At 38.0% G+C, this 13294-nt stretch overlaps 1 protein-coding gene across 1 annotated transcript; it reads right to left on the minus strand.

Moving 5' to 3' along the window:
* Positions 1–4544: 4544 nt before the first annotated feature.
* On the minus strand, positions 4545–11131 carry LOC126377357 (juvenile hormone epoxide hydrolase-like). The gene is made up of 7 exons (XM_050025078.1): positions 10959–11131; positions 10261–10443; positions 8708–8959; positions 8361–8507; positions 6413–6758; positions 5383–5611; positions 4545–4774 (listed from the first exon to the last, which is right to left on the minus strand). The coding sequence occupies exons 1-7, from the start codon at positions 11055–11057 to the stop codon at positions 4564–4566; spliced, it is 1467 nt and encodes a 488-aa protein (XP_049881035.1). The 5' UTR covers positions 11058–11131; the 3' UTR covers positions 4545–4563.
* Positions 11132–13294: the final 2163 nt, after the last annotated feature.

Genomic DNA, 13294 nt, shown 5'->3' on the forward strand with positions numbered 1-13294 from the left:
CACAAAAGCGATTTCCCGTTTTGCTAGAAATAAAAAGCTTCATCATAGCATACTAGGTAGCAGTTTCAAACAATCCCCTGAAGAAAAGAAAGACAAAAATAAAATTTCTTATTGTAGACTTAAAGCATAATCCGTAAAAACACAGTCGCCTGAACCATTTTAATTTTGTTGAATTAATTCTTATTCATTTTTCGGCGACCGCCTCGGCGAGAGAGATAGGGTAACCACACATTATATAATACTAACAAGAAATCGTCAGAAAGATTATTGGATGAAAAGAGATAGACAAACAGACGCTACTCATTTTAGTTTGTATGAAGCCACAAGTCCACAAAAAATGACTTTTAGCCAGACCTGAAATGAACATTTTTATCGCTTTTACGGCCGTAACTTACCGAAATAGTTACGACGTCGCCGAACAATTTATATATTTTTTTACCTTTGATAGGTTCTTGCTCTTGGCCCCAGACTTGCCCGAAGGCATTGACGACGCCTAAGATGCAGCTCAGAAGCCCAGAAGGTACCTGTTCACTCTGGCCTTGAAAGCATCCGGGCTATATGCATTCGAAAATACAGAAGACGGCAAAGAATTCCATTCCCTATTAAAATGTCTACGTTGCAGAGACGCTTTGCCAACTTTGCGAAGCTTTGCTAAGTTTCCAAAGCGTTTCCATGTTGTCAAAGCGTCGCCAAGTGAGTTATCTGTCACACATTTCAATTATGAATTGTATGGCGACCGGCGCCAAAGACGAGATCATGGCATCTCGGTGATTTTGGCCCACAATTCCATTCCGTTTTCTTCTATCCGATCTTTAGGGAATAAATATAAAACTATCATTTTGCAGTTAAACGCTGCGCAAAGGGTTATAGTGTGAAAATATTACCAAAACAAAATGTTTGTTTACTTAAATAGTATGGGAAACTTTGAAAATGTAAGAACACTCAACAGTAGCGACACCTGGTGGAAGAAATAGGTAGTTTTGTACCCCATTATATGAAAACCATGGTGAACGTAAACGAGAGGAGTATTATGATGGAATTATGACGAAGACGAAACTTGAGGCGAGGCGGATTATGGTATTATTTCTGTTCTAAGCTATCTGTGTAGGGCTACTTAAGAATGAATGTGGTTGAGGATCGGAACGGATCTGCTCAATGAAGAAGAAAAAGATGCAAGGAAGAATAAAAACCCTCTGATGTGAACTCCTATAATTGCCGTGCATTTCGAAATTGTACCCGGATTTTTTTTAAAATATCATTTAAGAAATGTACTGTGTCGGAGTTCCATAAGTAAATAATAATAAACAAATGAATAAATAAATAAAATCAATCAAGGATTTGTTGTCACTAGCTGATTTCTCCTCTATGGCTAGAGTAATCGGGTCGTCAGGATCATATTATTATGTCCTTCGGGCGCCGATACTTTCGATACCGTCCCTAAGCGAGATGTATTCGGAAGATGATTTGGGCACGTTATATCTAAGCCTTCAATAACAAAGTACGTTATATCAGAAAATTGTATCCTTTTATAAGTACTTTGTATTACAGAATTTCAGGAAATCGCGTAAGTCGTATTTCTCGGAAGTATTTAAATGTTTTATAGCCAAAGCGGTGCTGTCGTCGTCGAGGTCTGATTGAATTTTGAAATAAATTGGAAACCATTTTTTTATGTACAAACGAGATTTTACAGTAGATACAGCTTGATGTTAAATACGATTATTATAATTCCTAAGTCTAACAAAAAGCTCGGTGACGTGTGAGTACTTTGCTACGTACCTTTAACTATCTCAATTATTATTTATTTCCGATATAGTCAGTTTTAAATATTCAAGCACTTTACACATAGTAAACTAGAAATAATATTCGGGATATAGTCCTCTAGTTAGTGCGCATTCAACCGGGCACCCTTTATCTAAGGCTTATCAATTTTGTCGCGGGTGAGAGTCCTCAGCGCTCCCCATTTGTCCGACAAAGTAGTAAATCCCATTGGAAATGTACTCCACCACACTGCTGCCTCCAGTGTGCACTGACATTTGAGCTAGTAACCCACAACCAATGCCGTAACGTGCCTTCCGAAGCACGGAATCATCTCACTGTTTCAGACAGTCAGATGATTCAGCTATGTCCTAGCCAAAAGTACAGTCTCACAAAGTGATTTTGAACAGTATCCCCATCGGAAATCGAACTCTGACCTCCAGATCATGAGCCCAACGCTCTAATGACTAGACTACGGAGGCTGTTAGTATATTTTAAGTTAATAATAATTATTCAACTTTAAAACTTCGCAATAACAAACATTTTTGTACAAAACGACTATCCGTCCGCCCTTAAAGTCTGCCACAAACTTTGTAAGTCAGATGAGCCTACGAGCCTCTGGAATTGTAAATCAGAGTTCTGTATTGTAATGAGACGGTTATAATGAGGTTGCTGCCGTAATTACCGACGAATACACAAGTTTGAATACTTAGTAAGTATCTTTGCCGACGGATACAGTGATTTGAATACGATGTTTGAATACTTGAGTTTTTAATGCCTGTTCTTAGTCTTGATGACGTTTTATTCAAGATAAATTATTCTTGCCTTTCTATCTTCCATCGTGTGGGTTATAAGGTGGATTACCAACCTCTTCAACCCTTGTGTCAGGCTTATTATTGAGCCGCCAAATTGCTAACTTAGATTAGTTTAGACCTCATACCTTATTATTTTCCCCCACACGTCAAGGAGCCGTCGTAGCCCAGTTGGGGAGCCGTGGTAGCCAGTTGGTAGAACGCTTGCCTCTCACTTTGAGGTCACAGGTTCGAATCCAGCGCAGGTCTAAATCAATGATTGTCGAATTTGTTTTCGAATTCATGTTTGGATCATAAATGGTGGTCAGTGGTGTAGCAAAACATCGTGAGGAAACCCACATTCCCGAGAAATGCATTTTCGGAGGTATGTGACCTAACATGTATTGGGCTGGTTTTCTCTTCACAGGTTGGAAGGTCAGTCAGGCAGTCGCTTCTGTAAAAACCGGACCTTTCAAATCTTCAGGTTAGGTTAGCGAACCTTGTGAAAAACGGGATAATGCTAGGGAGATAATGGTGAGCTTATTATTTTCCCTGATGTTTAAATATCGAACGCTTTGGTACATTTAGTCCAAGCCAATACTGGCAAGCTTTCCGTAATATCGCAGATCAATGCAATGTCGAATAGAGCTGTGAGCAAGGCCCTTAAAATTGAGACAGCTATCCTTTTTTAAAGTCGGTTACAAAGTGCTTACGGTGCGGCTACGGTTAACTCGATTCTCCGAAGCTTGTCTGCTAGTGACGTACTAGGATTCTTTTTAATTTTTCCCCCATTCCCAGCACTATTTATACTTTTTTTCCCATCGTGTGGGGCTTTTTCTTCTTTAATTTAAGGGCTTTTAACATCGCCCTAATTTGGTTAGGACAATACAGGCTGATCACCAGGTTGTCCGAAAATAAGATGATCCGTGCTTCGGAAGACACGTTAAGCCGTTGGTCCCGGTTACTACTTACTGATGTAAGTAAGTAGTCGTTACAAGAGCCATGTCAGAGGCCTTTGGCGGATCAATAGTAACCCTGACACCAGGGTTGGTGAGGTTGGTAATCCGCCTCACAACCCACACGAGAGAAGAAGAAGAGGGCTTTTATCAAAATTTGCTGTGACTAAAACTGATAAAAAAGGGTTGTGAGATGGATTACCGAACTCATCAACCCTGGTCTCAAGGTTATTATTAACCCGCCAAAGGCCCCAAATATGTATGTTATAATGAAATTAGAACGTTACACGAAGGCAACTCTGTACAGCGCCATCTGTTTCTTTTTTGGACAAAAGAGACACATTCGAATGTGACTTTTTTAAAAGGCGTTTGCGTGAATTTCAGTATAAAGCGACGCTTTGAAATCTTATTCTGATACAATACAATACAAATACACTTTATTGCACCAAAATAAAAAGAAATAATTACAAAAAGTCTCTTAAAGTCTCTTAAGTTCTGATGTGATTTACTGCGACCATACTTCGAAACACAACAGTATATTTATATCGCACAATTAGTGTGACCATAATTTTCTTATTTGTGAATCATAAACTAAAACGAAGCGAACTCTACAAAACAAATATAAAACTATATCTATAGTCTACCTGCACTTCCCGCGCAGCGCTAAACCTCGTAAACTACATTTTTCAAAAAACGAACGACGGCAAAGTTTGCAATAAAAAAATAAAAACACAGGCGCAGGAAAAGTTGCGGACGGCCACGCTGAAACTCGATTTAGCGAAGCTGACTCGATTGCAGCCGATTACAGAATCGAGACGCTTTACGATTTGTTTTGCCCCCAAATCGGATTATTTGAAACGCGAATTTCTGTTTAACTTTTTTTAGTTGACAAGCGTTGAGTGGTTTAATTTTAAACAGGTTTGTTTGTGGTAAATAAATGGCGTATCCTTATTCATTGGTTTTTATAGTATTTACATTTATAGTCTTTAGATTATTGCATAATGGATTAATAAGATGTCGTATACAAATCACAAAAACAATATTAACTCAATAGATACACTTTATTTCTTCATAAAATCTATGAAATTCTTCACGGCTAGAAATACATCTTGCGCAAACTCGGTGGGCAATTCGAATGCGGCAAAATGGCCGCCGTGGTCCAGGGTCGTTGACCCCAGCAAGTTGGTGAACTTCCATCGCAGCATGTAGTCCGGCTGCTGCAGCAGCTCATACTTGACGCGGAGACCCCACGTTGGTACCTTGGTTGGTATACTGGAAGAAGAAGGAGAGATATAAGAACCTATTCATTGCTGATTTGTACGGCCTCCTTGGTCCACAGATTAAGCGTTGGTCACACGATTCGGAGGTCCCAGGATCAACAGGATCAGGACCAGGACCAGGAAATGATCAGGACCAGAATCCCCGTGAGAACATATCACAAAAATCACTTTGTAAAGTAAGATGATTCGTGCTTCGGAACTGCACTGTAACCCACTTATTGTGTCACAAAGAAGTCAGCAATTGAAGCAATTCATCGAAAAAATGATATTATATCAATTTGTCATTTGCATATTATTATTATAATAATATAAAAATAAGTGCGTAAAGCATTTATAATAATAAAATTATTGCTGTTTTAGATTAGTTACTTCAATATAGCCTTTTTAATCCTCTTAATTCTTAAAAAAAGAAACAGTGTGGTGAAAGTTATGTCTAACTAGGGACATCACATCACTAACGAATTTAAGAGGTACGCTCTTGTCGGTATGTCATTCTACCAAAATAATTTTGAACTACATCTCATTCAAAAAATGAATCATTAGCGTAAATATACTACTGACTACTACTCAACCGAAATTGTCGAAAGATAGCAAACTTACTCTGCCAAAATCAATTCTTCCACACTCTTCCCGCTTTCCTTATAAATCCTCATGCTAGTGGTGATGGATGACGTGACCCAGTACAACATGACGTTGTCCAGAAAGTTGGTGAGGTCGATTTTGGACAAGCCACCATCTGGGAGGTGTTTGTTGGTGTGGTCAGTGAAGACTATGAATCTGTCAATGATGTAGGACAGTAAACCCATGGGTGAATCTGTTAAAGCGATACCTGTAAACAAATTGTAAAGATATATGAATATACATAAACATAAACAACTAATGTAGATCCCACTGCTAGGCACAGGCATCCCCACAAATAAACGTAGGGATTTCAATAAAACGAATTACAATTTTTCATACGAATATGAAAGCGTAAAATGTTAGTTGTAGTCGTTACATTAATAACCCTGACACCAGGGTTGAGGGTGGTAATCCACCTTACAAGTTCACAACCCACATAATAGAAGAAGAAAAAGAATCGTTTATATTCAATGAAGAAGGATCTTGGAATGTTGGTGTTATCTTCTTCTTATCCAGCCAACCTCAACAACCCTGGTGTCAGGGTTATGATTGAGCCGCCAAAGGCCCCTGACATGGCTCATTACTTACTTACATCAGTAAATAGTACCCGGAACCAACGGCTTAAAGTTTCTTCCAAAGCACGGATCATCTTACTTTCGGACAATCAGGTGATCAGTCTGTAATTTCCTAACTAAACTAGGGGTTACAAAGTGATTTTTGTGATATATCCCCACCGGGATTCGAACCCGGAACCTCCGAATCGTGAGCCCAACGCTCAACCACTGGACCACGGAGGCCGTTATCAACTATGTTGAAATCCCACGTAATAGGCGAGCATGTTGCCATAAATTAGGCAGAAATCCTGGAAACCACACGTTTCAATAATAAATATCTATGATCCAAACATGCATTCAAAATCGAACTGGGTGATTTAACAAAGTAAGTCATGAGTTTTCCGAATTGTATTATCACGGGTAAAAACAAATAACAAGTATGAAATTGAACTTACCAATGGTATCAGGCTTAGTCATCTGCAAATGTAAATACCCGAACTCCTCCAAAGCATTCTCAATCTTATCCTTCAGGGGATACATCCTGTCTTCAAGACCATTAGCGACTATTGACGGCCAAATGCTTCCGAGCATCCAAACCAACGTTGGCAGTTTAGAAAAATGTATCGGCATATTAGTATGGAAACCCAGAACTTCTTGTGGAAAGATGGTAGACATATCGGTTCCTATTGCATGGCCATAATCTCCGCCTTGGATGTAATACTTGGTGAAACCAATTCGGTGCATCAGATTTCTCATAATAATGGCTATTTGGAAATTAGATAGGCCTGGTTTCGTTGGTGCCTGAAAAGTTTGCAAGACGTGTTTATTAAAGTTATGGAGTACATAATGATGAAAGAATGATGAACCCATATTGCCGAGAAATGCGTTTCGGAGGTATCTGACTTAACTTGTATTAGGCTGGTCTTCCCTTCAGGTTAGAAGGTCAGACAGACAGTCGCCGCAACTTGACCTGTCAAATCTTCAGGATAGGGGTAAGCCGACCTTGTGGAAAACGGAATAACGTTAGAGAGATGATAAATGATGAAGTGATGGTGGACCCCGGTTACTATTTTGTTAAATTAACATGCAGTTGGTATTTGAGCCAGAAGCGTTTCCATTATCATCTCCCTAGTTGTTTAGTTCTTCAGAGGGTTTGCTTACCTAACCTGAAGATTGAACAGGTCCAGATTTTTACACCCGTTTAGCACATCCAGCATTGTGGGCAACATCTTCATGGTACTTACGACAAATTCTATATACGCCTAAAGTACGCTTGATTCTTCAAAAAAAAATGCGATCGTCACATGGTGAATAAAAAACAAATTCGATCAAATCAAATCAAAATCAAATCATTTATTTGCAGTAAATGTGGTACATCGATCGAAACTGAGTAAAAATGAAACAGTAACCATTCATCATTGATGTTTGATTCCTACAGCTCATATTACAAACTTGCAATTTTAATAAATCAGGTGTAATGGAATCGTTTAAGATATTCTGGGAATTCAAATAATCCCACAGAACCGCCTGAGTTGTAGCAGGTATAATTAGAATTGTAAAGAATCCCTAAGCTTACTCCGATTAATCATTTGATCCATGCCACTCAGATTTGGTTACAGAAGACTCGGAGTAAAAATACATTTTGTAAAGAATGCCAGAAAATATACGCGTTGTATTTCTTTGGCTTTGTTTGAATCAATATCTTCTAAATATATAAAAGGAGAAACTGACTGACTGACATATCAACGCACAGCCTAAACGGCTAAACGTAGACACTTGAAATTTGGAAGGGACGTAGCTTAGGTACCGTAAAGGTGCAGTAAGAAAGGAATTCCCGGAATTCCCATAGGAACGGGAATTAACGGGAAAATCCTTTTGTATGAAAAAATCGAAACCGCGTAAGATAGATGTTTTCAATCTAGCATGCATGCATACCTTAGTAAATATAAAGTTTAGTTATGGCTGTATTTTGCAAAATGGGACTTAGCGGGAAAAAAATTGTATGAAGAAATCTAAACTGCATAAGTTAGATGCTTGAAATTCGATATGCAGTCCCACACACACAAAGATCTCTCTTTTATAACACGCCATGCGGACGAAGTCGCGGGCAAAAGCTAGTAATACCTACTTCTTGTACTTATTATGAGTATCATTTATTTTTAGAGCGACGATCACTGTCTGAGTGACTCACTCATCACAAAATGTCAGAACCTACTAGGAGTAGGTAGGTCAAATTTTGCACGAGGATTCCTTTAAAGACATAGGTGCTCACTAAGACGGGATTTTGAAATATTCAACGCCTAAGAGGTTAAAAAGGGGTGACAAATTTTGTGGGAAAACTTCTATAGTTTTAATAGTATGGTTTCGCAAGAATAATAACTAGTTATTTATAAATGTTCTGACCTGTGAATATAGAAATCCAGGTAGACTTGGAGCGATGACTTCAAATACAAAGTCGTATCCAGGTCGAGGAGTAGTCAGCAGAGGAATGACGTCATAAAACTCCCGGACCGACCCCGGCCAACCGTGAAGAAGAAGAAGTGGTACAACCTGAAAATAATTTAAAAGAAAGAAATAAATATGTATTATTCAAGGATACAGTGCGGCCCTTAACGGCGCAATAATACTTACATATCTGATTAATTTTAATATCAATCAAAATGACAGCTATTAAATTCAGAATCATTTAAATTATAACGTTTGTTAAAATCATCTAAATATAAAAATAATGCCAACATTCTGAAACATACCTTAACATTCTCATCAACTTTAGGCTTGACGTGAACAAAATGAATATCCAGCCCTTGAATGTTAGTTTTGAAATGGTCGAATTGGTTTAAAAACTTCTCTCTCTCACTCATGGTGTATTTAAACTGCCAATGAGCAAACACTTGCGCAAGCGCATCTGAATTTGTGCCGTAAGTCCAGTCTTCTGTTATACTCTTCTTCCTACTGGTTATTGCGCGGTAGACTTCGAATTTCTTTCGGAGTTCTTCTTGCATCTGAAAACGAGGAAAGAATTGGCTAAGAGTCCACTTTCTGAAGTTGAATTGCCCAAAATTCACTAAAACTCTCGCCTATGCTGAACTGGGAGCGAATATAAACAAAAAACGCTCATCAAGTTCTCTTACGTACAAGTGGCAGGACAAAAGGGTTAAGTGTGCTGATTTTAAGTAGGTATATTACAGATTACCCTATGATTATTACGTGCTCAGCGGTGAAGGAAAACATCGTGAGGAAACCCACATTCGCGAGAAATGCCTTTCGGAGGTCTATGACCTAACCTGTATTGGGTTGGTATTTCCTTCGCGGGTTGGAAGGTCAGACAGGCAGTCGCTTCTGTATAAAATCGGACCCGCCAAATCTTCAGGTTAAGTAAGCGGACCCCGTGCAACATAACATAACAAATACTTTATTGCACAAACAGGAAAAAACAAAATACAAAACAAAAGAGAAATAAAATGAGTACAATAGGCGACAATAGGGGGTGGAAATTCTAGGGAAATGATGATGATGACAGATTATTCTTCTTCAAATCTTATATCAGGATTCCCTATATTGGTTATTCCCAGGTCACCCAAGTCAAACACTTGCAGACCTAAATCAAATATTCATGTTCACATTGACATTTGCAATACTGGATATTGACCCTTGGGATCTTTAGGTTGACAGACAGACTCATTTAACATTTAAGTTTACTGTCTGGTAAATCTTGATTTATATACCTATAAATAACGTTCTGTCTTGAGTGTCTGGCTAAACTGATGGAAACTTAGGCTTTTTCGGTTGAACATTTTTACTTTATCAATAGGTACGGTCACAATCATCAATATGAGCGTATTAATGGTACGCACAACGGATTAGTTCAATAATCATTCAGTTACAACAGGCTTTGTGGTCTAGTGGTGAAAGCGGTGGGCTGATAATCTGGAGGTCCAAGTTCAATTGTCAATGGCGATATTATCGAAATAACTTTGTTTGGCTAAGACATTACAGGCAGAATCACCTGATTGTCCGAAAAAGTAAGATGATTCCGAGCTTTCTTAACTTCCAGATTACCAGTCCAAACACCTCCTCTAGTGAAGCAGCGTGGTGAAGTATGCTGCATAGCTCCATATTCCCCCCTCCAAATTGTTGAGAGGCTGCTTTTGCCCAACAGTAGGATGCTAATGCGCTTCTCTTCTCTTGGAATACCAACATCATCAACCCTGGTGTGAGGGTTACCTGGGGTGGGTTGACGGCTGAATAGTAATGCGCTATTTATAAAAAAAAAACATTTATAGATACGAAAAGAATTACTTACAGCATCGCTAAATACAATTCTAAAGCGTCTAATAGATGTATCTTGTCTCTCAGTAGTGTTTGGACCCCACCATATATTTAGGTCCAAATCTGGCATATCTGGTATAATAGTAAACTTGACATATAGTTGATATGATGCTATAGCTATCAATGCTACTGCTAGAGACGATAGTACTAGAAGTATCTGAAAAAAATCAACACAAAATATTGTGTGGAAAAAGACGCATAGTTATTCAATGAACCGTTCTTTTTTTTTCTTGTTCACGCAAAAGTTCCAATCAATCACAATTTTTTGTTTAATATTCTAATATCAGTACAGTCATGAGCAATATTATGTACCTACTTTAGAACCCTGTCGTATCATATTTGACATTTAATGAGACATACGGTTTAATTTGTCAAAAAAGTCAATGTGACATGGTGCCTGTTTCATAAAACTTACAATTGTAAATTACACGACAATTTGGTGTTCATTACGTAGCTAATACGAAACTGCAAAATATTAGTGATCACTCACTACGCAATGTACATCAAATTGTCATTGTAATTTACAATTGTAAGTTTTATTAAACAGGCCCATGGTTTCAAAGAGTAAACTATGTTCGAGGGGGGTGAGGTAAACTTAGTTCAGACGCTGGCGGGGAGCGGAGAATTGCCGTTCTATACATAGTTATTCCTTATTCTATGCTAGTAACTTACCTTACAACAGGACCTACATTTCTTCGTTTCTTTTTCATCTTTTGCTTTGCTTGTATTTAGACTATCTTTGCCTTTCCTTCCTTTATCTTTCGGTGGCATTTTTATTACTATTTTATTTTTAAAAGATAAATAATATTCAAACACTACATAACAGTAAAAAGATTAAAAATAAACTGAAATCAGGATTGACAACAAGATATGATATCACGTAAATACATTGTATCATTTGTATCTGCTGATTAGCAACGATTTATCAACAATGTATAATCCGTCTTATGTGTTATTCACTAATTGGTTCATAATGAAATTTTAGTTAAGTATTATTGATAAGATTTTTGAATTATATATTTACTGTTCTTTTTACTTCGTCGCGGTTGGGTAAAAAAGGTTTTTGAACCATCCTTTTCCATGATATCATTTTACACAGGCAAGAAAACCGTGTTTAAAAAGTAAATTAGATTTTTTTTGATACTGTTTTTTATTACGTGATACGTTTACGTGATTTGCCGCACTACTTCGACCGGATTTGATACTGAGATGACGATAGATGTGAAATAAAAACCCCTCCTCCTTTTTGAAGTCAGTTAAAGTAGGCCGAGCATTAAATGCACGACGCCGACGTAGCAGAAAAGTTACACCTCTTGTTTTACACAAAGTGCACTGAAACAGATTAAAAAAGAAAATGTGGTGAGTGTGGAAGATTGTATAGGGTTTGCACTGTAGTTTTTTTACCATGTATTTTAAGATAATTAAAAAATTTACTTCTTAAGATCATGGTTATTTTTCAGTTGGTTTGTTGTTCGAAACGGGTACCGGACTTGTACCTTATCTTAATTTATCTTAAGTGCAGTTTTCACTAACACAGTTGGCTCGACCATTATAGACGGCGATACAGCTCACCACCTATCGCGTTGGCTAACAGAAAGCTCGGTGAGGTGTGGGTACTCAGTTCATCTTGCGATGGATGTACCTCTGTCGGAAATTCAGAGCCAACATAGAGGCTCATATAGAGGTCCAGCCAACCCTCTAGAGTCGTACGCATTTATATACCCCAAACTCCTCTTAAATGGTGTGTCCGTCAGAATCGCTGGTCACTCGTATTTTGTCGGCGTATTTTAAGTTGAAATGGTGCTCAATAATTGCTGCCCAATCAGTGCCACCTAGTCCCTATTACTATAGAATTGCTTCCAAAGTATTTTTGCAATAAAATAACATTTGAAGGTGACCGGCCATCCCGACATCAGAACCGCCGGTCACCTTGTGTTATTTTTATAAGAGTGACCGGCGATTCTGACGAACACAAAATGGTGACCGCGACGTGATAAGTAATTTAAATGTAATATACTAACATTTTAACTTCAATAAACTGAAGAAACATTAAAAACGTTTCAAAGAAAAAACTCATCTTCAGCGTTGAACATAAATCCAGCTGCTGGAAATCGTTAAAGCGATCATAATCCAGAGTAATAAAAGATGGATTGAAATGAACAGAAACGGTGTAGCCGTGTTGAGCAATCGTTTCTTGTAGTCCATGATCCGGTAAAAATTAAATGTCTATTTTGATTGTCTGACAGCCACCGCGGCCTAGTGGTTTTTTTTTTTTTTTAATTAAATTGTGAATTTCCCCTGACATGGAGATCAGAGCCAGTTTTCTTTCCTTTATATTTCCTGTTCTCTATGTGTTATTCTTTTACATTCTCTGTCTTATTAAATCTTATTAGGGGTCTAGTGGTTAGAACGTTCGGCTATATCTGGAGGTCCGCGTTCGATTCCCGTTCCCATTGCCGAAATCACCGTGAATTTGTCTTTTGTTTGGATAGGATATTACAGGCTTGAACCACCTGATTATTGGAAATAAAAGTAAGATGATTCCTTGCTGAAGGCACGTTAAGCCGTTGATCCCGGCCGTTAGCCATGAAAACACCTCCACGACTCCGCAGTGACGTATTATGCTCTATGGAGCATGCCCCATGATGAGGGGGTATGCCCCCTCCGGTTGGTTGAGACCTGTGCCCAGCAGTGGGTCGTATATAGACAGTTTATGTTACATTATGTTATTTGATTGTACTAAAATCGATGGTAGGTGTTTTTCTTGTCGGAAAAAAAACAAAATGACAAATAAATAAAATGAAAAACACTAAATATTACAATTATAAAATTAAAAAGTAAGCTATCACACAAAAAAATAATAGAAAAAATAAATAAATCATTAGTAAATCTTTTCGCAAAAAGCCAAGCACTCTCTCTATATACTCCACCATCTGTCAGCGAACACATCAAATTGTGATGTTGTTAATATAAGTTTATATTACGTTCTGGTTGCATTTAATAATGTA

This window comes from Pectinophora gossypiella, chromosome 23 (assembly GCF_024362695.1).
Source record: "Pectinophora gossypiella chromosome 23, ilPecGoss1.1, whole genome shotgun sequence".
Taxonomy (NCBI): Eukaryota; Metazoa; Arthropoda; class Insecta; order Lepidoptera; family Gelechiidae; genus Pectinophora; species Pectinophora gossypiella.